At 39.2% G+C, this 24,105-nt stretch overlaps 3 protein-coding genes across 3 annotated transcripts; 1 reads left to right on the top strand and 2 right to left on the bottom strand.

Annotated features, from left to right (window-relative positions):
- Positions 1–68: 68 nt before the first annotated feature.
- On the top strand, positions 69–3,383 carry ubald1b (UBA-like domain containing 1b). The gene is made up of 3 exons (XM_079456251.1): positions 69–285; positions 599–652; positions 2,384–3,383. The coding sequence occupies exons 1-3, from the start codon at positions 178–180 to the stop codon at positions 2,678–2,680; spliced, it is 459 nt and encodes a 152-aa protein (XP_079312377.1). The 5' UTR covers positions 69–177; the 3' UTR covers positions 2,681–3,383.
- Positions 3,384–4,952: 1,569 nt separating this feature from the next.
- On the bottom strand, positions 4,953–9,821 carry LOC306894634 (intercellular adhesion molecule 2-like). The gene is made up of 5 exons (XM_079457327.1): positions 9,641–9,821; positions 8,740–9,003; positions 8,329–8,658; positions 7,644–7,880; positions 4,953–6,468 (listed from the first exon to the last, which is right to left on the bottom strand). Exons 1-5 carry the CDS (start codon positions 9,702–9,704, stop codon positions 6,356–6,358), a joined length of 1,008 nt encoding a protein of 335 aa, XP_079313453.1. The 5' UTR covers positions 9,705–9,821; the 3' UTR covers positions 4,953–6,355.
- A 538-nt stretch (positions 9,822–10,359) lies between these two features.
- LOC306894632 (vascular cell adhesion protein 1-like) lies at positions 10,360–23,476 on the bottom strand. Its single transcript, XM_079457325.1, has 8 exons — positions 23,210–23,476; positions 22,645–22,926; positions 22,243–22,572; positions 21,318–21,569; positions 15,557–15,826; positions 13,156–13,449; positions 12,791–13,030; positions 10,360–12,605 (listed from the first exon to the last, which is right to left on the bottom strand). The coding sequence occupies exons 1-8, from the start codon at positions 23,334–23,336 to the stop codon at positions 12,379–12,381; spliced, it is 2,022 nt and encodes a 673-aa protein (XP_079313451.1). The 5' UTR covers positions 23,337–23,476; the 3' UTR covers positions 10,360–12,378.
- Between the last annotated feature and the right edge of the window lie 629 nt (positions 23,477–24,105).

A 24,105-nucleotide genomic window follows, 5' to 3' on the forward strand; every position in this document is an offset into this window, starting at 1 on the left:
GGATGTCAAACCTGCCTACAAATCCCAGAAACCCGATCCACCGCGGTCGTCCAACAGGGGGCGCTCACGGGACAACGGGTTCACGCAATATTATTGTTGGTTCGGATCGGCAAGTTGATGTTTGAATGCGTCGTATTTGCAAAGACTCACTGAATCGCGTAGTTTTTTCGACTGAATATGGACGAACTAAGACATCAGGTTATGATCAATCAGTTTGTTCTCACGGCCGGATGTGCGGCGGATCAAGCAAAGCAGCTTTTACAAGCTTCCCATTGGCAGTTTGAGGTACGTTATGTTTGTTAAGGCACACAGACAACACACTTAACTAACTAAAGTCACGAACAAGAGGAATGATAAAACCATTACTACTGTTTATCTTTTATTATGCGTGTTATGCTGTTTACTATCATGCTTGCCACGCTCGACGCAAGAGATGTTTCTATATCGTTACACGGGACGTGTACATTTCAACAAGAATGAATTGAATTCAGACATTTTCAGTCAAATAAAGATCAAGGATAAATAAGGAAGTTGAAAAAGTATTTGTTTATGTTTTTGATCACTGCAAACAACTGATAGCTGTTTTATGATGTTGTAGACTGCCCTCAGTACCTTTTTCCAAGAAGCTAATATACCCTACAGCCAAAAGATGGTAAGATTACTTTTTTAAGAATTTGATTTGAGTTTCGGTCGTTGTCTTGATCATTTTCAATGTGTGTTTTTATGGTGACTTCCGCCATGTTGAAACCACGAGACAGACAAAAATAAACACAGCCTGGCATGTTACTTGCGAGGGTTCACAATAATGTCCTTTAAAATGCACAACTTTATATCGTGAGACGGTCGTGGTCTCTCGTTAACCATAAAACATGTTTGGTTTGTTTATACGCGAATAAACTGGACTCGTGGGTGAGTTTTTGCAAACGTGTCCAAAATCGTGGGGGAGGGCGATTCCAGGAAAACGAGAAACACGCTTGTGACACCGAACTGTTTACAGCACCCGAATAACAATAAAGAGCGAAACGCGCTGTAAACACCTGAAATCCTCGTTTGTTTACAGTGCAATGTGTTTATTGTCAAAACATTGTTTTGTTTACATGGATATTATTTTTTAAGTTGGAGACATTACGTAGTAGTAGTAGTAGTAAAGTAACACTACCGGTCACATGCATAGCGTCACGTTTAGTTAACCCTTGGAAAGCACCATATCTGACTCGTGTGTGTGTAATATTAATCTTATCGCTGTTTCTGCTAAACTGCAATGAGAGTCCTTATCAGGATAGATTATTAATTCAATCACATTTGGATTAGTTTTCACAGTAACAGGAAAGAGTACAAAACATGTACAAATATGGTATATCCTTCAGTAATAAGCTACTTACCAGTTTAATACATTAACGGACATTTATATTGTTCAAGAGAGCCATATTATAAATAGAAGTTATCCACCTACCAAATAAAGTGCCCAAGCCTAGTGAGGACTATCTTATCTGATTTGTAAAAAATGGCAAATGCTGCGTTCAAGACACCTCGCATTTAGGATGCTTCCCAACCTAGAAATAACATCTGCAACAGCACTTTTTTAAATGTTGATAATACTTGTAATGTTTTAATGCTACTAAATCACTAGCAACATCATTTAATGTTACTTAATACTTTAATTTGACCAAATCCAGACGTTACTTCTAGTTCTGATAGTGCACTCTGTCTGGCATACGTCTATTTGATGTCTGCATCTGCATTACATGGTTTGCTCATCTGCAATACGTCTCCGAGACGTCTGCTGTCAGATGTCATTCGGACATCTATAGACATCTGTAAGATGTTTGTGGTTTGGAATTGACATAACAATGAACAAATCACAAACAATGAAAATTGTAAAAAGTGAAAAATTTTGTAACAATGAAAATTGTAAAAAGCGCTATATAAATAAAGCTGACTTGACTTGACATAAACCAGATATAGCATATCTGCATATGGGTTCCAGATCATTAGTTGACGTCTTGGAGACGATCATGTGCTAGCTGGGGGGTTTGTGGTCGGAAATAACCAGAGGTGTCTTGAAGGCAGCATAAGATATGCGATAAAATGCAGCAATCTTCCACATTACATCGTTTGTTTACATCATGAGCACAAATTATGAAAAGACGTCACAGGTGTTGTTTTGCCTGTTTATCTCTGTGGCTCTGGGAGACTAAAAGTTGCCATGGCAACATTAGTGTCAGTGCATCACGTATGAAGTTTATTCAGTATGTGTAGCCAAGCATTTTTGTCTGTCCGACTAATGTCATTTAGATTCTGGGAGTGTTTGGGAAACCAGTTTACAATTAACCCGCAACGCATCTTTCCCACAAATGTTTAAGTTTGATTCTATCATCTCCAGATGTGCACGCCAGCAAACACACCAGCGACGCCCCCCAACTTCCCAGACGCCCTAGCCATGTTTTCCCGCCTTAAAGCCTCCGAGAGCTTCGGCAACGGTAGTCCTATTGCTTCTATGGCTACGTCACCGGCGCCTCACGTCAGCTGGGCTATGAGCCCCCCGGCAACCCCTGGACACCAGGGACGATGGACTCCGGGTCAGCTGCCAACGCAGACCGCATCGCCGGGGTGGCCAGCAGCTGTAACTCAGCAAGCCTCCAATGAGCATGTCAGCATGGTCATGGAGGCAGAAAGATAAAGACTGCTTGGGAAACCATCACACAATACAGCAACAAGAGGATGGTCGTCCTCTTGATGGTTTTGGGCTAGTGGATTTGTAACGGTGTGAGAGCGATGATGAATGATGGGAGATTCATGGCAGCACTGATGATGAAACAGCATACACTTATTTTTCTTAAGATGCAGGAGATCAGAGACTCTAACAGTTATATTTTTGCTAAACATGGGCGAGACAAGAAAATATGTAGCATATTCAACCTCAGACCAAAGGATGTGTTACTGAATCCTTTTATGATCAGCAGTCAATATATGATAAATAATCGACATTATTTTGCATTGTATACTAAACTGCATTGACGTTAGGGCTAATGGACAGATCTTCTACGGTCATCGTAAGGGCTTTTCAACCTGGTTTGTAATGATTGACTTTTTAAAGTTGCCTGAATATGTATGGAGATGAAAAAGGAAGAATTTCACGTCTAGTCAGATTTCTACAGAGTTCTATGGTTCCGAGTCAGAGTTGGTCGGAAAACATGTTTGTTTTATCATGAATCCCTGTTTTACTGTATCCAGCAGGAATGTATTACTCATGTTTCTCTTCTTACAGATCATCTCCCTGTATGACTGTGTTCACACTGCCTCCACAATATTTGTGGATTCTGTGATGGTTTATCATTTCCTATTTGTTCTGTTTATAAATAAATATTGTGTATATATATTGCAAAGTGTTGTAAGTGTTTGGCTTTTTTGTTGTAAATGTGTTCGTCTGTAGACACTCCACGTACACCTAAACTTGAAATCCATTCATACAGTAGTAAATAATTACACAGCCACAGAGTGAAGTCTGTTTAGCAAATTATCAAAACAGCAACCTATGGACGGTTACTGATACAGATAGTTGCAGATATTGACTAAACTTGAATTGAGCACACATGGTTAACTATATTGAAAATACAGCCGATTATTACATTAAAATACATTTTGCACTTGTCCTAAATATAGGTCGTAATATTGCTGTTGTATTGCTTAAAAGTGAATATGAACTTTTCTGTTATTTTGACCGGATTCTTCCGTTTTCTTCAAATAAATGCAAATAGAAACAATAATTTGGGAGAAATATTGTTTATAGTTCACAGAATAAAACAAAAATGACTATTTTAGAAAAACACCTGATTTTGCAATTTGATTGGAAACGTTTGCTGTAGAAGAGGCTTTTGCATTGTATGCCAACAAGTCAACATCTTCCAGAATTGAGTGTGTGCTAAATTTGCTTCAAAGACATGCTTTTGCGAACAGTGCCCTCTTGTGGTCACTTGTAAAACCATTTAACTCCAATGCTGTCCATGCACATACTAAATTAAAACGGATAAACTTTATTGTGACTTGTTTAAAATCGACTGTGTGTGCAAATGGGCACCTTGTTATCCATGCAAAGACTTTCATCGGGCTCTTCTCCATTTCTATAATACATGTCTGTCTCTTCCTTACACACACACGACTCTCGTTCCTTCCGTGACCAGCAGGTGTCGCAAAGTAACACGTTCTTGTATTTAAAAACACGCACGTCTGCCTGCTGCTATTTTCTTTTTTATAATAATACTTTTATAACGTCGTTTTATAAGGAATTGTTCTGCTCGCCTATTACTAAATAAACAAAGACAGAAAAAGTGACTTTGGAAGACCCCAAAACAATGTGTAGGCTTAATAATTTACATGTGAGTTTGTATAGTATTCACATCTGAATCTCATTTCCCATCTACATGGTTTCATGTTTAAGTCACTTTCCTGACTGACAGTTCACAACTGTTTCCAGTTATGCATGTGTATACTGTATATCGGTGTTCAGAATAAAATATAGACTGGTTAATCTCATTAGGTTAACATTTACCTAGGTATGTGTTTTCATCCAATGAGTGGTGTTCAAACACTGAGGTTTCATTTGTCTCTTGGCAAGTTGCATTACAGCTCTTCAGTGTTACACAGTTGCTATGCCAACACTGTGAGCTCAGAGACATTTTTGGCACACCGATGTCCCACAGGGCAATGTTAAACATAAACCCACACGAAAGACATGAGTAACAAGACTTCATTTCAAAAAGAAGAAATAGAGTATGTGTTTCTCTAAGGTACAGCTTGATAAACGTGTGAGAACTCCAGCCTCTTGTTTATGTAAAAATTGAGAACATAAAAGCTTTACCCTAAACTTTGACCGAAATGTCTTACTCAGCATTTGTTTGTTTGACTATTTTCAATCATAACATTAAAAGAAACACTTAACACAAAGTTATTTAGCATAAAAAGGATCAAAATGAAGGTCTTTTTATGGTTTTGACAATGCAACTAAATAACAAGAGAAACTGACAGATACTGCTTTCAGTTCATTTATCATACCGAAGCTGGGAGATAATGTGAAGTGCATGTATTGTGAGATACCGTGGTATGCACAGTGTGCTCTACTCCATTTCGCATTTGGTTTCATGCAAAAAACGTGTGCACACAGTACGGCACATACAGTATTGCAATGTGTAGTTTGATAGCATGCTTTTCTGAATATAGCATTTGGCAACTGCCGTGGTGCTTTACTGTTACATTTATAAAACCTGTGAATAACACAGTTCAATACACAGTTTGTGTCCTTGTTACTGTTGGAAACTTCATAGTTGCAACAACTGAGGAAAGATATCTATTTACAAGTTCCACCGGGGATACAAGGTTTGCGCTTAGAATTTGAGACACAATTCCAGTCAGGCATTCCATGCAGGTTTCCATTCAAGGAAAATAGCACAAATGCACTAAAACACAACAACAAATAAAGCAGCATATTTTTACAGCAAAGTTTTTCTTGTTTGCCTTGCAACATTTCATAAACACATTCAGACCTAAAAAAACCCTGTTTTATTTATCAAGTTTGCTGTGGATGTGCAATGTCCATTAAAAGCAGTCGAACAGTTACAGGATGGAAAAAAACAGAAAATGAAACGGACAAGCCTTTGAAAATGAGCTTACATATTTAAAAAAAAAGATGATATAAGGTATGCACACCATTTTACAGAACACTATAGTAGCTTGGTAGTCATGAACACTAGAGACCGTGATGCAGCATGTATTTAATACTGTCCATTAATAACCTCTTACTTTTTTCTAAGTATGACTCACATTCTCTGCACTCTTTGTGGAAATCTGCATTTCCTCATTCCGTTTCAGTTCTTCTCCCTTCTCTGTAGCGAACACCTGATAGCTTACTTTTCATCAGTCAGAAAACAAGCAAATTAGCTCAACAATAAACATTAGTAAACAAAAATATATTTTATACAGTACCAAATGTTATTTTACATGCAACAAAATGTCAATGCAGATGTGCGTGTATCTATTATTCCCAAAATAAATGTGTTTTCAGATCACACGACATCATTGATGAAACAAAAAGTGACATTTAACAATATGAATCTGTCTATTTCATCTCTGTACACAGCACACAGTACCTTTAAGAAGCTTAATAACATGCAGTATACACAGTAATGTTTTTAATGAGTACAATCATGTCCCTGTAAATAACTCGACGAGTGGTCTCTTTCCCACCCCTGATGGGATTCTAAAGCCATAAAAATCAATCCAGTAATAATCCATTATTATTATCAAGTCATATTATTTGTCTCCCTGATAAAAACGTACCACTCTGAGGTCATCAAGTCAATTAAATGACAGAACTCTGGGAACGCGTCTTACACTTGTATATTGTGTATGCGATTAATATTGCATTCACCCCAATGCCAGATGAAATAATAGCCCAGAATGTACCGCGACCACCTGTGAAAGAAAAAAATCTGATCAGTTATTTCACAGATTTCAGCTTCTACCCACTAGCAGGTCCTTACAAAAGTAGTGCTCTTGTTATAAATGGTGTAGCCTGAGATTTTATTAATTTTGTATGTGTTTTAGAATATAAATACTGATTTAACAGGTTAGCAAGCAAAAGTGAAACACGGAAATTAACCTTTACACTTTAAGTGAGAACAAAACATAAGTAAACAAGACAAACTTGTGACTCTCTAGTCAAGTCTATACTCATAGGGTGTGGTCATATATGGCATGTTTGCTTCGATTAATACGAACTCTGGTGCGTTTGCTCTGTTAGTGCGGTTTGTTTATGTGAGTGTCAACACTGCCACCCATTCCCTGGTGCGCACTAAACAAGTGGGCCGAGACCGTTCCTTTTCAACTGTCTCGGTCCACTTTCAAACGAACTCGGTTCAATTGAAATATGAACGCGAACCGAACCAAAAACAAGATACAACATGAAAATCTAGTCATTCGTTCATATAAAAGGAGTGTTTATTAGATCGCATGTAATGGAGGAATTCCTGATGCATTTTCAGGAAGCACACTTCATGAGGTCAGAGGTCTTCGCGAGAAACCGGCTTGCTAAAAATACCCTCATATCGGCAGGCACTGAGCCAAATGTAATCCAGCACACAGCATTGTTTTTGATGTCCAGTAAGTTCCGTTTTAAAATATAAATCATGAACGCTGTCCAGTCACAGTGCGACTTTACACGTAAGCTGTTAGGTTTGATATCTTCAGGTTCGCAGTTAAAAATGCCAGTTTGAACACTAAGCGAACCAGGACTTCCATTTATTTTGTTATTTTTTGGACCGGACCAAAGGAACCAAAAGAACCGAACTAGAATTAAAAATAAAGGAGCTTAAAGGGTTCTTCACAGCAATGCCATAGAAGAACCATTTTTGATTCCACAACGAACCATTCAGTTAAAGGTGCTTTAAAGAACCATCTCCTTCATACTTTTTGTAACCGGAAGACCATCAAATAACCTTTTGTGAAACAGAAAGGTTCTTCAGATGTTAAAGGTTCTTCTATGGCATCGACGAACCTTTTGAAGCGCATTTTATTTAAGATTGTATGTGCAAGTCAAGTAAGCAGTGACTTGAAGATAAAGATTATTGACTAACTCTTTCACAACTTACCTGCTGTTCTGACGGTGAACATTTTACTGGACTTTCCTAGAATGTTTTTTGCAGTACACGTGTAGTTTCCTGGACTCAATGTAGAGGATGAGAGCACTGATGAGCTTCTCTGCTCTTTCAGATGTTCTGAGTACCAGGTGTATTGAGCAGCCGGGTTTGCTGCCACTGTACAATTCAGACTGACCTCTCCACCACTTGTGCTGATGATGTCATATGTCACATTGTATACTGGTGGATCTGAGAAAGGCAGAAGTAAAACCACTAAGCACATAAGAAACATGTTTGCAGCAGGCACTTTATTAGCATTTAACATCAATATACATGTTAAATGATATGGATACCGTTGTGGTACCGTTTATCTTTTAACACGGAAATATTTAATTCAAAACTCATATCTGAGGCATTACTAACCAGACTTTCATGCTCATCCTTACTTTCACGGGTGTATTCGTGTGTTTGAATTGGATTGCAATGTTATAAATGTAATAAAAGACTAAAAGTATGTTCCTACTCATATTTATACTGCTCAAATGATTGGTAACATTGTTAACTTATATCAGTGAATATGTAACTGTGTATTTTATGTATATACATCTGTCATAAAATACAACTACATCAACATGCCCTCAACAGGGTACAACAAATTAAAATGCTATGCATTCACTCTTTCTAAAAAAAGACTTACAATGTACGGTGAGCTGAAGGGGCTTTGTTGTCACTGTAGGAGGAGGTTGAGGTCCTTCTGCTCCCAGTTCCAGCTCTGCTTCACATCTGTACTGAACTCCATCATCACGTCTGTCTGCAGTGATCTGAAGTGTTGATGTATTATTCACTGGAGTCTTGGTGGTGTCTGTGAAGGTCTCAGTACGCACCAGAGTTTCTCCTTTATACCATTTCACAATGAGATTCTGAACAGGAGCCACATTCACAACATCACAGTGAAGTTTATATGTGGAGCCTTCAGTCATCGGTCCTGTGTGATCACCTGTGCTGATGGACACACTATCTGGAGTCTCTGTGAAGCAAGATTTGAACCTCAAGTCATGTAGATATTATATTCTGAGAATGGGAATCCCATAATGACAATGAAACTTACTGTAAATAGTCACTGGAAGATAACTGTCACATTGTGTGCTGTCATAGTTCATATAGCATTGTGGCTGTATGTCCCATCGTCTCAGGCTCTGGACACTCCAGGTGATCAGATTCTGGTCCTTCTTCATGGATACTGATCCCTCACTGGCTTCCCATCCGATCCCCTTATGTGTGATATTAGTGCTACAGTTCACTGACACAGAGCTGCCGTACCTCACAACAACTCGCTGTGGGTTGAACCCAACAGGACATTCAGCATTTGTATCTGTTAAATAGATTGAAGAAATTGCTTTAATGTTAATTAAAAACGCTCCTATTAAAGCTCCTAATGTGACACATTATTGAAGGCACTATTAATAAAGTATTAAAGTAGTCATTGTAAGGAAAAGAGATTCTTCTGTTTGTTTCTTTGTTTCACATTGAGAAAACAGAACGGGTTTGGTCGAGTTCATAATAAAAGCATTATTATTTGTGGACCGTTCCTATAACTAATGTAGGCTTTAAAACAATCATTTAGATGACAGACAGACAGACAGACAGACAGACAGACAAACAAACCGATTATCAACTGATCTGTTGATACAGTTTTACCAACGTGACGTTGCAAGTTTGTGACTATCTATAAAACAAATCATTTCCTTCCTTCCCATCATTTCAGAGTAAAATGGCATTACATTACATTACAAAGCGTGGTGAGTCTACACTAACTACAATATTTGTAGTAAACTAACATATTTCATATAAAAATGATATATCAGTACATTTGAACTCTAAACGAAAAAGAAAGTAAAAAACAAAGGGTCCAAAAACAACAAGAGCTCTCGGAATCATTTAACGCTACATGTGAAATCTTTCGTAAATCTGAGAAAGTTTTGCGCTCGTGCTTTGAAAGTATAACCAACCTGTAAGACTCGGTAACAGTAAAACTGCCGAGAGATAAGCAAGTCCATAAGAACCAAGAATCATTGTATGTGTTCAAGTAAAAGACGAGGAAAAAAAGGTTAAAAAAATACAAGCTGTCGGAAGCGCGAGTCCTAACCACACCCGGTCCTAAACTGGAAGTGTCTTCCACTGTAGTCATATGAAACTGCATGCGTTTATGGGAGGATATTTGTAGGTTGAGCAAAGCGAGATCACGAAGATAAAAAGGTAAACAAACAATGATGCAAATGGTTGAAATGATATGCATTAATCGTTTTACGGATTTTGCAATGACACTCCCAGATCATTCAGCTTGAATGACAGATGTTTTGTAATCCTTTAAGCTATAAAAGTATAACTGGAAACGCCTATGACTGTAATTCACAAAAATAAGAAGGTCTGTCATGATCACTTCCCATGAAGAGTTTATATTCAAAAATATATTTTATGATGTCATCATGTTTTTGTGATAGTTGCCTTTTATAGAACAGAGTACAGTAAGTGTGAATGTTATCAGGAACAAGTCAAAATCAGGTATCTATAGCGGAAACACCAGTGTAACAAATTCAGGCACACTTGAACCCTTGGGGTTTCCATTAGTGGATGGAAATCTTATGATCTAACTAACTCTCTTTGACACAAGACAAACCATGTTTTTCAACAGAAGTTGTTCGATGGTCCTGAGAAATGAGAAAATTGATCAGTACACTTTTTTTATTATTGTTTGTCAAACAAATTTTTAAAAGCTTTTAAAAAAGATTTTTTTTTGAACAAATGAATTTATACATTACGTGATGTTTGATTTGTATCTGGTTATTCGGTAAGATTACACAATACGGTAAAAATATAGATATTCAATGAGAGGTTTTAACAGTGAAACAGTCCTTGAGCCATAAAACTGGCTGACTACTTTTACACACAGCTTCTTTTTACAGACATACAGAAATTCATCAAAACATGATATCATAGGTTAAGCACACAAGTCCTCATTTCCAAACGTTGACATCTTCATAGTCTGTGCATATATCTTACCTCTAAAGTGCCAATTTATCTGGAGGACAACTATCAAGTCAAGTCAGCTTTATTTATATAGCGCTTTTTAAAATTTTCATTGTTACAAAGCAGCTGTACAAGAAAACATTGACTATAAGTAAAACATAAAAGGTTATGAAAGTCAAAACACAGGTCAAATATCAGACACACAATAAATTCCTATATGCAGTGTTAATTAAATAAGACTATCAAATTCTAGCAGCCCCCCCGGCCAGGCAGACAGTGCAAAACAGTTTGCAAACGGTGGCGAGGAACCCAAAACTCCATTGGAGGAGAAAAAAACCTCAGAGGGAGACCAGGCCTAACCAGTGGATTCCAGTTCCCCTCTGGCAAAAACTGCTGCCTCTGCACAAGCTCGACAGTGCTTGCACAACAAGGCAAAATAAAAACTGGACTGCGTCCTGCCTGCTCTGGTAACCTTGGAACAATGAGACAAGACTGTCTGAGAGTAGAGAACTGTTCTGCACTCTTTGATGCAACAAATGCATCAGTTGTTATTGGAAGTGTCCCTGGTTCCGGTTGATCTAACTAGTGCAGCCTAGATCTTTGAAATATATATATTATGATAGTGTAGTGTATGCAAGATTAAAAAGATGCGTCTTTAGTCTAGATTTAAACTGACAGTGTGTGTCTGCCTCCCGGACAGTGCAGGGAAGATTGTTCCAAAGTTTAGGCGCTAGATAGGAAAATGATCTGCCGCCTGCACTTGATTTTGAAATTCTAGGTATTACCAAATGACCTGACACCTGAGAGCGTAGTGCACGTGATGGACTATAATACGTAAGAAGTTCTCTCAAGTAGTGAGGAGCTAAACCATGCAAGGCTTTATAGGTAATAAACAAGATTTTAAAGTTTATGCGATGCTTTATAGGTAACCAGTGCAAGGTTGACAGAACCGGGCTAATATGCTCATACTTGATTGTACGCGTAAGAACTCGAGCTGCCGCATTTTGGACCGGTTGGAGTTTTTGTAATAGGCCTGCAGGGCAACCACCTAATAGTGCATTACAGTAATCTAGTCTTGATGTCATAAAGGCATGTATAAGCTTCTCTGCATCTGATGGTAACAGCATATGACGTAGTTTAGATATTTTTTTAAGATGGAAAAATGCATTTTACAGGTGTTGGCGACCTATCAACTATATATTGATATATTGAACTATCAATATATGTATTGATTTAACATTCCTCAGCTGTGTTTATCAATAATCAATTTAGCATAAAAAACAAATATAAAAAATGACCAATGTGCCTGAGACTCAATACAAAATAATACTTTTGTTATGCGACATACAAAAACCTATAAACGCTTTGAAAGTGTGCGATTCCCTTTTTTCCGTGAACAAGGCATTTATGACTCTGAATCATCTTATGGCTGAAAAAATGTCTCAATTAAATGTTCTTGATGAAATCTGAATTAAAGAAAGGTTATTTTATATAAAACATCTGTTCCGGCAAACATGGACTCAACAACAAATGTTGAGGACGATACAAAAAATACATGAAGTATTTCAGTTTTTTGGAAACTATGGTAATGACCATCTTAAAAGAAAATGGGTCTGAAAGTAAAGTAACTGGAACATTGCTCCGATCAGAAGCCCACAGTCCTCCAGTAAAAAAACCTTTGTCCATCTCTACTTAGAAAATGATTTCAATTTGAAATGACTCAAGATAAAGCAAGGATATCGATCTGAGAGAGTTTCTTCATGGGGAGAGGGTTGTCTTTGCCCTTCTGTGCTATGTTTCCATTTGGTACACTGGGCTTGGCATCTTTCAGGCTATAATGGCCCATCTTGGCTGTTTTGTAGTATATGGAATAGATGAAGACAAAGAAAACTGAGATGACTAACACTGTGACAGCAACAAGGCCTGCGATCAAAGGCAGATAGTCCTCTGTGTCCAAAGAAAGAAAAAAAAAACATTAACCATGTTGCAAGCAAACAAATTAAAGGATTTGTAATCTAAATGGACATTTGAAAACATAACATGTAAAAACTATTTAATAAACAAATCTAACCCACTGACCCCATTCCAAGTCATTTTTAGTGGAATGCAAAACAGACAAATAACAAGGTTACCTTTTAGGACCACTGTTATGTTTCTGCTAGTGACGCCAACAGAATTGTTTGCGATGCAGACAAGTTCCTGGGATATGGGCTCTGTAATTGTGAGATTTCCACCATTAATTTCAGAATTGGTGAGCCTCCAGCTGACCGTTGGTTTTGGGTTACCCTCTGCTTCACACACAAGCACCAAAGGATACCCTCGAAACATAGGCACTTTAGTGGGCAGATTGGTCTCATTGATAGTTGGTTTATCTTGAAAAGATATTGGAAACACACAGGGTTATGCTAGGTTTGTTAATGATGTTAGCATCAAACCGTATATCAAACCATATATGTTCTCCCTGACAACAAATGAAAAGATTCATCAATAAACGTACAATGTACTGTGATGCTGAGAAGATCAGAAGTCAGTTGTTTCAATTGCTGAGGTTCAGATGGTCCTGGGTTCAGCTCTGCTTCACATCTGTACTGGGCTCCGTCATCTGTTCTGTTTGGCTCGAAAGTGAGTTCAGGAGTCTCGCTGATGCGACAGAGGGTTTCTTGATTGTTCGGTCTCTGTCTTTTGTACCACTTCACACTCGTAGCCTGAATCACATCCGGAATGTGACATTGGAGCCTATATTGATGGGACTCAATCAGTGGTCCTGAATGATTCAGACTGATGGAAATATCTGAAAAAAATAAACATTAAAAATAAAAGCAACAGTTACATCACCACATGCGATGCAACATCATTCATTCATCCTCATGTCGTTCAAAACCTGTATGACTTTCTTCTGTGAAAAACAACTTTTGTTTTGCTGTTTTAGAGGAATGCTCCAAGCTCGAACCCAGAGTGTATCAACTGAGTGAAGCAATGGGGACGAGGAAGAATGCTGTGAAAGATGGATATATATATATATACAGAATCTTTCTTGAGCTGAACTTTGCTGTCCATAATAGGCGCCGATGTTGTTTGTTTATCAAAGTTTTTCAACATATCTTATTACCTCATACGGGGTTTGGAGACGCGGCTGAATAAACAATTTCATGATTAAACAATTTATTTTGGATGAACAATCCATGTAACACAACAATTGCATATTGTGACACACGTGGTTTCACCAAAAAAAAAATTCTGTTCACAGGCAAAATAACAACAACATCATGGCATGGGTATTTTAGTGCATATTGTAAACGCCCAAGTGAGCACCGCAGAGAGAAATAATGTCAAATCCCATATGGCCTTACCTCCAATTTGGTAAAATGATTAACTTCCTGTTTTGTGTGGTCAGCAGCGAACTCGAGGAGTTCACAGTACAATTAAATCTATACACATGCATTTACATTTCAAACACAGCTGGCTCAAGTACACTTTATAAACAACTCGAAGTACCACAGAAGACAAGATGGACCCGTTTTACCCGCAACGTGAGCACATCTGCAACATTTCTTTCCATATCACGCATAGGTTATATCTACCCACGAACGCTTCAACGACACAATAGACTAGAAAAACACGCATATCACATCAAAACTCTATTTAAACACAAGCGATTACATTGTATTTTCCTGTTCAGACACCGCCATACCTACTTTACCGGTTGTTTGTAGATGCTGACAGATCGCGCTTATGTGGCTGCGGTTAAACAGCTCAAACATGCTGTGAATGTTAACAAATGCGATTATTTGTCTCACAATCACTTCCGACGTTAATCGATCGATACATAACGTTACATTGCACGCTCGAGTCGAGGAGAAGCACAAATAGCGGAGGAAATAAAGCGCTTTTGCTGTATCCCGAGCACTTGGATAAATGTCCTACCATCCAGCGCGAGCAGATGCCACATCAGATCCGAAATCAGACATATCGGGAGTATCCGATCGAGCCGAAGCGTCATGTTCGACGCCGTTCCTCGCAAGCTAACAGTGTTTAGGTGGGTCGACTGGCACTAAAAGTAACGTGGCGATCACATCGCCTCGGACCCTTCTTTCATCACAGGAAAGCACTGCCCAGTCTGCTGCATGAGTTCATAGGAGACAGCCCTTCCCCCACCGATATAACTTTATATTCATTCACACACTGTCAACACAAATCGATTATAATCTTCTGTGCAAAAAAACTGCCCTTTACTGATCATTCTCAAAACATAATGTAGCTCAGATATCTGAGGGCTGGTTTGAAGAAAACAGATTGTTTGAATATCCTCCACAAAACACTACTTGGCTGTCACTGAATGACACAAACTGGCGGATTAAGGGGGTAAGGGGACCCTAGGCTGCTCTTTGTCTGGGGCCTATATTGATGGGACTCAACCAGTGGTCCAGTGTGATTTACAGTGGCGATGAAAACATCTGGAAGATATTAAGAATGCAACAGTTTTTGTGCATCTTAAATAAAGTGAACTGACATATCAGCAAACGCCTATTTTCAATGGAATTTTGATGTATTATGTTTTTATGTAAGCATTGTGTAAACAGTTTTCACACAAAACCTGAAACATGATCACACATATCATTGATAAACTGAATGCCCAAGCACTGTAGACCACCCTTAAAAATAAAAAGGGCTAGAGGATTAATGTCTAATCCCGCTGGACTCTCCTCCCATTCTGTCAAACTCGAATGTGTACTCAGTGGCAATGTTAACATAGTTTACTAACAATTAAACTTTAAAACAATTCTGTTAACTAAAATCAAAGACGGTCAAATCATTGTATGATGGTTTCTGGTCTAGTTAACCATTAGCATTAGCAAAGTAAAGATGAGTTGAAAATAAAGATCAATCAATTCACTTACAAATTACTTGAATGCTGATGTTTTCTGATGATGTCGGCCCTATGTTCAGCTCTACCTCACATCTGTACTGGGCGCCGTCATCTGTTCTGTTTGGCTCGATAGTGAGTTCAGTAGTCTGGTTGATGCCACAGGGGGTTTCTTGATTGTTCGGTCTCTGTCTTTTGTACCACTTCACACTCATAGCCTGAACCATATTAGGAATGAGACATCGGAGCCTATATTGATTAGACTCAATCAGTGGTCCTGGATGACTCAGATTGATGGAAATAACTGAAAGACATTAAAAATAGACATAACAGTTACATCACCACAGTGCATTGCAACATCATTCATTCATCCTCATGTCGTTCAAAACTTTTATGACTTTCTTCTGTGGAAAACAAAATGTTTCTTGCTGTTTGAGAGGAATGCTCCAAGCTCCAATGCTGGTGTAGCGGAGAGGGTGTAGATGGTTTCGCTGGAAAGATACTGGCTTCTGGAGGAGAGGTATCTGTAATGTCAGAGCAAGAGATGGAAGCACGGGCCCCTGCGGGGGTGGTCGATGCTGCGATACTGGCTTCTGGAAGAGAGGTGTCTGTTATGGCAGAGAACGATGTGGAAGCGCAGGCCCCTGCGGGTGCAGTTGCTGCAGCAATACTGGCTTCTGGAAGAGAAGTGTCTGTTACGGCAGAGCACAAGGTGGAAGCGCGGGCCCCTGCGGGTGCAGTTGCTGCAGCAATACTGGCTTCTGGAAGAGAAGTGTCTGTTACGGCAGAGCACAAGGTGGAAGCGCGGGCCCCTGCGGGTGCAGTTGCTGCAGCAATACTGGCTTCTGGAAGAGAAGTGTCTGTTACGGCAGAGCACAAGGTGGAAGCGCGGGCCCCTGCGGGTGCAGTTGCTGCAGCAATACTGGCTTCTGGAAGAGAGGTGTCTGTTACGGCAGAGAACGATGTGGAAGCGCAGGCCCCTGCGGGTGCAGTTGCTGCAGCAATACTGGCTTCTGGAAGAGAGGTGTCTGTTACGGCAGAGAACGATGTGGAAGCGCAGGCCCCTGCGGGTGCAGTTGCTGCAGCAATACTGGCTTCTGGAAGAGAGGTGTCTGTTACGGCAGAGCACAAGGTGGAAGCGCGGGCCCCTGCGGGTGCAGTCAATGCAGCAATACTGGCATCTGGAAGAGAGGTGTCTGTACGGCAGAGCACGAGGTGGAAGCATGGGCCCCTGTGAGGGTGGTCGCTGCGACGATACTGGATTACTGGAGGAGTGATGTTAGCTGTGGAGGAGCATAAGGTGGCAGGAATGGCTGGAGAAGTGGTCTGCCGGGATGCCAGATTGAGGTGTTTTTGGAACCAGAAGTGTGTGACGGGGGGGTTTGAGTCGTTTACGAAGAGAGGGTTGGATGAAGATTTAGCCTGTGGTCTTCTGAACTAGAGTTAGGCTAGGAGAGTTTGGTACGGTTGCATTGGATACTGGAGATTGAAAATTTATACTGGAGATATAAAAAGTGACCTCTCCTGGTCTGATCCGTGATTTAAATATGAGTTTGTGTGATGGTGAGGAGGGAAAACTCGGGGAAGGTTGTAAGCATGGTGGAATTACTTAAAACTCCTCCATGTGGTGGGGTAGGATTCTCCAATCTAGCATCTGCTAGTGCAGGCAGCCTCACACTAGCGGGGGCTTTCAGGGAGGGGGTAGGCCGTGGGCCTGAGGGAGGAGGTAAGCCGGGGTCTGCGTTGCTAGCAGAGGCAGCCTCATTCTACTGGCACTGGGCTGGGGAATGCAGAGGGGAAGAAGAGTGCATAAAATCTTGGGACCCTCTTTGCTAAAGTGACATCCTCTCTTCGCTCCTACTTTATGCTCAATATCCTGTCTAGATAACCTTTGTCCTCTCTCCTCCAGACCAGCTCACGCAACCCCCTCCTGCCCTTGGCTGTCTGACATCCTCCATGAACAACAGAGTATACCCAGGGCTTCTGAAAGGAAATGGTGCAAGACCAAGAATCCTGCAGACCTAAGGGTCTACTAGTACTACTCTCCTCTTTTTCTGTTAGTGTTACCACTGCTTAAACTTTTTCTCCACTACCAAGGTGAACAATGCACCTAACACTCGGCAGCGTTTCAAGACATTTAACTCTCTTCTTTACCCCCTCATCCCCCACTCTTTCGCCCCTCTGATTGACAACGAAGTCACCAGACTTCTCTGCAGCCACCTCACCACCTGTCCCCTTGACCCAACCCCTCCCATCTCCTCCAGGCCACACTCACACAGATCCTCAACAACTAACTGCCCACCGGCACTTTTCTATCCACATTCAAACAGGCCACGCTCCTACTTAACCCACATTGGATCCATCTCGTCTGTGTATACTTGACGGACAAATGAGAACAAAAAAAACGTTCTCTTTCTCTCAACAGGTAGTGGTCTGGCTTTTGTTGAAACTATTACCTTTTTATTAGCACCTATTATTGCTCCTGTATGACAAATCGCTTATTGCTCCCTGAATTCTCTGTATGTCACTTTGGATAAAAGCGTCTGCTAATTTACTAAATGTAAATGTACTTAAAAACGAACCTGCATAATGCGTGTCATTGTCGAATAACTGAAATATTACAGACGGCATGATCATCTAACTGCTGCAACAGCTGGATCCAGCTGCAGTAGTTTCAACTGCAGCACTGATGTTAACCAATGCAAGCTGCCAGTCCTCCTGCTGCTATCTTAGTCACGTTGTTCTTTTAATCTTTGTATTTTCCATTTTTGTGCTCGACTACTGTACTTTCTTTCAGACATTTTGTCGCGATGGCATCGAGCAATAGCAGAGACGTTAATGAAAATTATTGACAGGATTTCACCAGCAGCTGATTGAACAGATGTGACCCAAATGTCACATCTATCCAATCACTGGCTTATTTTATACTTATGGGCCAATGAAGGTCTATTTTTTGTTCGGGCTGTAGTACATTTTAAATAAATAAAACATCTGGCCAATCAGAGGTCCCTAAACAGGTGGGGCCCCAGGCAGGAGCCTAGGCAGGCCTGTGCGTTAATCCGGTGGCTGCATCAAGCACTGATCCTGATGAACCAACAGTATTAACTGAGAACTATGCTGTCTGTGTAGACACATTTCGTATAGTTTTGTTCAACCAGTTTTGTTTCCTAAGTATAACAATTGACTGTGGTGATTGAACACTAAATTGTTCAGCATACAAATATGGGCATTTGACAAAACAAAATATAAAATACTGTATATATATTAGAAATAAACACAACTATGATTTCCTTGAAGTATTGTAATAATACAAATCTCTTCAGCCAAAAAGACTTCTTTTTGCAAACAAACTCATAATTGTGTCTGGGAGGATTTTTATGTTTTTGTGAAGTCTTGATATCTGTCTCTGTTATCATGTGTTACGTTATTATTTTCAAAGAAATACTGTAAAGTTTAATTGGCCTCTAATGTCAACAAAAAGCATTTAGTCCCCATTTTATCAATTTCCAAATGTACGTTTACTTATTTAGTCAGCCATCCTACCATTGAGCATTAATATGGTTACTTGGAGTTTATTATTCACATTAGGATTATTGGCACTAAACCCTATCAAAACAGATCTGCAATCCATTTTGGGTCATACAGCGATAGGTGTCCAATACAATGGTCCTTAAAGTCAGTTTAGCTATCAATAATAGCACAAATTACTTTGAATAATAAACAAGACGTTTAATAGCAATGGTTTCGTACAAAGAAATGTTCAGTATGCTAAAGGTGATCACATGACCTTTGGTGAAGCACTCCAGTTGCTCATAGAGCTGAATGAGGCATTCAGAGCTGGTTCTTGATCAACAGACTGAACAATGGGGTGTTGTGTGGGGGGAAAGCTAGTATCAAATAACTGCACTAAAATATTGTTTTACTTGACAAGCTGACAGACAAAAATGACATACTACTAGTGTTTAAGGTAGGCCTACGAAATGTAAATATTTAATGGAATCTTTGAGAAATGATTACAAAATGTGCTGTAATGATATTGGGGTAGTTGGGTGGATCTGGGGTATAAAAATAAAATAATAAAAGATTAAATAAAAACACGAAAGTATGACTTTTTACTACTTAACGAAAACATAATTTGAAAATCTGGAAGCCCAAATATATTTGTATAGTAATCATGCTTGTCCTGATAATAAAACTTCATTGACTTTAAAGTTATTTTAATTACTTATAAAGACTTAAACGGTTCAGCCCCACCTACATAATAGAGCTTCTATCACACTACAACCCATCACGCTCTCTTAAGATCTCAAAACAGTTTTGAGAACACCTAGAATAACTAACACTGTTAATATTTAAAATTCAGTTGAAATTTATTAATAAGAATCAAGAAAAGAATCAAGAAAATTTTGTGATTTTATTTTTCCAACTTTAAAAAATATTATAATGTCAATTAAAAAATGTATTTACAAACCGTATTTTATAGGCAACAATTGTAGGGAAAATCAAATATTCGAATCACAAAAGTAAAATTTACAGAAATTTTAATTTTACAAATTTAAAAGTGAAGTGATGCACACGCTCTTTAAAAGAAAACAGTGCAAAAAGCGTTCTTTACAGCGATGCCACAGAAAAACTATTTTTGTTGCCTTCAGTCAAAGGTTATCAAAAGAACCATTTCTTACTTCATTTATAGTCAGTAGCACCCTTGTTCACTACAAAGAACCTTCAGAGCAATAAAAAGGGTGTGTGGATGTTAAAGGTCCTCTTAATTCCTATAAACCTCAAATGTTCTCAATGTACAGCTACAAGAAATATACTTGGCTATCAAATGTCCAGATAATCATTCAGAATGATTAATATGCCCAAGTAAACCTATAACATGTTGATCCAACACATGTTTCTTTTAGCAGCATCACGCTAGCAGTGTCAGTCTCACAATAATCAGTAGCTGGATCTAAGAGTGATATGAATCGATCAGAGCTTTGTAAATCCTCTCTGCTTTGACTGACTCTCTATGGGTGCTGGAGCAAACGTAAAGAAAAAAACAAAGTAAAGACTCCGCTCAGAAAGTTTCCTCACGGGCATTGTGCTGTGTGTCCTTCTTTGCTTTTTCGATATGTTGTAGAATTCTTCGGGGCAGGCTATACTGGCCCGTCTTGAAATTTTTGTAGTAGGTGGTGTAGATGAAGACGAATAAGATGACCACCACTATGCCAACTACAACGCATACTATTATGGGCAGGTCATTCTCTGTGTCAAAAAAACAGAATATACAAGTGCATCAGTCAATTGCAGCTGTTACGTATCTAACTTGACTGAAGCAAGCCTAGGAACAACAGCATATTCAAGCAAGCAGAAGCTGTCGCTTTGTTGGTCTTCTATTTTGTGAAAGTAAAACTCCTCGATTACTTCATTACTAGGCATGCAAAGCTTATCAATCTGTTGATGTCTATCCTGCTTTACAAGCCAAGATTGAAACGTACTTGTATACAATTCTCAAACACATCCAACACGGGTGAGTTCACACATCCTCTGATACTTGTAATGAAGCAAGACAAGCCTTAAAAAAACATCGTCCGAACGCTCACTGTACACAGTAGCTATGATTTCTGATGCTTGTGACTATACCAGACTGAAACTGGAATTAAAACCGTACCTTCAGCATCACTGCAGAAAACTGAAACTAAAATTCAATGACCGTGGTCTCAGTATCACTAAAGCAAACTCAAGCAGATGAAACCACAATAATGAAACAAACATGGTAGATGACAAATGGTTACAAAATGCATAGTTACCCTGTAGCTCCAAGAAGACTTGTCTTGTAGTCGTGTTAACAGAGTTCCTTGCAGTGCACGTGTAAAAATCACCAACCCCAAATTCTGATACAGTATGATTTCCATCTGCTGTTACCAGTCTATGGCCGTTTCTGTCGCTCCAGGTGATTTCTGGTTTAGGATTACCCTCCGCTTCACAAACAAGCACCTTAGGATAGCCTCGAAATACACTCACTGTGGAGGGCAGCTTGGCTTCATTGATGATTGGATTAACTTTAGGAAAAAGCAGAAAAAAACTGTTTAGGGAAAGTGACAACATACAACAAATATTTGTATCCAATGTTTCATTATTTTGTTCACTTTTATACAAAAAGTTGAAAAATAATAATTTCATTATTGTCAAACGTTCATCACCGTTGTTGGAGGTAAATAAAAACTTGATGCATGAAAATCGTAAATCACAAATAAAGGTTATCATTTAGATCGGGGGTTTCAAAGGGGTGAGAAGATCCTATGTGATTTAATGTGAAATGATTGAAATTTACTGTGAAGAAAGTGAAAGTTGCTGCAGTACATTTGAATTGAAAATGGTTTATACATGCAACGTTACTCTGGGACAATTATTAAAAGTTCGAAAACAAAATGTTGTCTTTGAAATGTATTACTCGTTAACTAATTATTACTGTAACATATGTGTTAATACAAAAACAATATATACATATACGTGGATGGGTGTGCATTTTAGGGAGGAGGTCCATCATAACAGGTTTATCATATTTGGGGATCTTTGGCATCTGATTTAGATATCTGTTCCACAGTACATTCCTCTGTTACGTTATAACAATGGTTGCGTAGTGAAGGGATTGGATATAAAAAATCCCTTCAACCCTCAATGGTGTCTCCATGACAAGAGGTAAAATACAAACCTATGAATTAATTTACTTACAGTATACAGTGATGTTGATCCGTTCTGATGTCACTGTAGGAGGAGGTTGAGGTCCTTCTGCTCCCAGTTCCAGCTCTGCTTCACATCTGTACTGAACTCCATCATCACGTCTGTCTGCAGTGATCTGAAGTGTTGATGTATTATTCACTGGAAACTTGGTGGTGTCTGTGAAGGTCTCAGTATGCACCAGAGTTTCTCCTTTATACCATTTCACAGTGAGATTCTGAACAGGAGCCACATTCACAACATCACAGTGAAGTTCATATGTGGAGCCTTCAGTCATCGGTCCTGTGTGATCACCTGTGCTGATGGACACACTATCTGGAGTCTCTGTGAAGCAAGATTTAACATGTAGATATTATATTCTGAGAATGGGAATCCCATAATGACAATGAAACTTACTGTAAATAGTGATGGGAAGAACACTTTCACATTGTGGTCTGTCATGACTTCCGGTTCTGTCAAAGTTCATATAGCATTGTGGCTGTATGTCCCATTGTCTCAGGCTCTGGACTCTCCAGGTGCTCAGATTCTGGTCTCTCTTCATGGGTACTGATCCCTCACTGGCTTCCCATCCGATCCCCTTATGTGAGACAGTAGTGCTACAGTTCACTGAAACAGAGCTGCCGTACCTCACAACAACTCGCTTTGGGTTGAGCTCAACAGGACATTCATCATTTGTACCTGTTAAATATAGAAGATTGTAATATAAGACCGTTTATGGTATTTACAAGAGCCTGCATGCCTTCATAGGTTTAATGCTTCAAATAACGAGAATCATGGCCAACTAGTCTGTATAACAAAGTAGCTGTAACTAACAAAAAAGTGCATTAATGATAGTTGGTAGATGTACATAAAACATCTACTATATACGGTGTAAATGAAAAATAACAACGAGCACACACATATATAAATAGAGATTAAACAAAGTAAATATTGAAATATAGGAAAGCGCATAAAAACGAACCTGCGACCAGCGAAACCCACAATAAGTAAAGAAGGCTCACAAAGAAACGACACCACGTAGCTTGAAACGTTTGACGTCTTTCGTTAATCCGAAATGAAGCGTTGAGAATAAGCGCTCGGTTCTGCATTGTAAAATCCCGTTAGACGGTCGTGTGGTATGTTGAAGCCTCCTTCAGATCTGCGCTATTCACTCAGTGGGAGTGAGGAGGAGGAGGAGTGCAGCTCGGAAAGAAGTGAGAGTGACCACGTGTTCGGCCCCACTGACCCTGAACTGAACACTTCTGGAATGTCCCACCATCATGTGGATGTGTACCACATCTGCTTACACACATTTCTTCAGAACTTAGCTTCACTTCAAGTTATAGGTTTGTACACACATAGACACGCGCACATAATATAAGGCGTTACGCGTTGTGTCATATTGGAAATGACCGTGTTTCCCCACTAGAAATAGCTTTAGAAATAACAGCAATGAAGTCGAACTGTTGTCACATTTATATATGGGACGGCGTGGAAAAATACTATGGATTTTGTGCAAACGTCAACCCTAAGGATGCATAAATCACGTTTTACCAAAAGTTTACACCATAGCTGTGATGACAGTTCATGGTTCAGATACTCATGGGAAGTGTTTTAAAAGTATTTTTGTTTGTTTTTGAAGATTGTCCACATTCGTGTAGGTGAATTGTCACATCCGTAACGGTTTATATTTCTCATAAATACACAATGTACATTTAAATAAAACAACTATTTAATAGTCTTTATAAGAGCCACCCCCAATTCTCCATTTGCTGAGTTATTGGTCCTATACAAAGTAGGTTGTCTCTCAAAAACACGCACCCTTTTTGTCTCATCCATAATGGATGTATATTTCTCTCTTTTAAAATGGAAAACTTG

Source organism: Barbatula barbatula, assembly GCF_947034865.1.
Source record: "Barbatula barbatula genome assembly, chromosome: 5".
Taxonomy (NCBI): Eukaryota; Metazoa; Chordata; class Actinopteri; order Cypriniformes; family Nemacheilidae; genus Barbatula; species Barbatula barbatula.

Bases quoted from the DNA above. Each gene is read 5' to 3' on its own strand.
- ubald1b (XM_079456251.1), top strand. From the start codon at position 178: ATGGACGAACTAAGACATCAGGTTATGATCAATCAGTTTGTTCTCACG. The intron at 286-598 runs GTACGTTATGTT...ATGATGTTGTAG, and splicing joins CTTCCCATTGGCAGTTTGAG to ACTGCCCTCAGTACCTTTTT. The intron at 653-2,383 runs GTAAGATTACTT...TATCATCTCCAG, and splicing joins TACCCTACAGCCAAAAGATG to ATGTGCACGCCAGCAAACAC.
- LOC306894634 (XM_079457327.1), bottom strand. From the start codon at position 9,704: ATGATTCTTGGTTCTTATGGACTTGCTTATCTCTCGGCAGTTTTACTG. The intron at 9,004-9,640 runs GTTGGTTATACT...TCTATTTAACAG, and splicing joins ACTGTTACCGAGTCTTACAG to ATACAAATGCTGAATGTCCT. The intron at 8,659-8,739 runs GTAAGTTTCATT...CTTGCTTCACAG, and splicing joins TCTTCCAGTGACTATTTACA to AGACTCCAGATAGTGTGTCC.
- LOC306894632 (XM_079457325.1), bottom strand. From the start codon at position 23,336: ATGCAGAACCGAGCGCTTATTCTCAACGCTTCATTTCGGATTAACGAA. The intron at 22,573-22,644 runs GTAAGTTTCATT...CTTGCTTCACAG, and splicing joins TCTTCCCATCACTATTTACA to AGACTCCAGATAGTGTGTCC. The intron at 15,827-21,317 runs GTAACTATGCAT...AATGTCTTTCAG, and splicing joins AGTCTTCTTGGAGCTACAGG to TTATTTCCATCAATCTGAGT.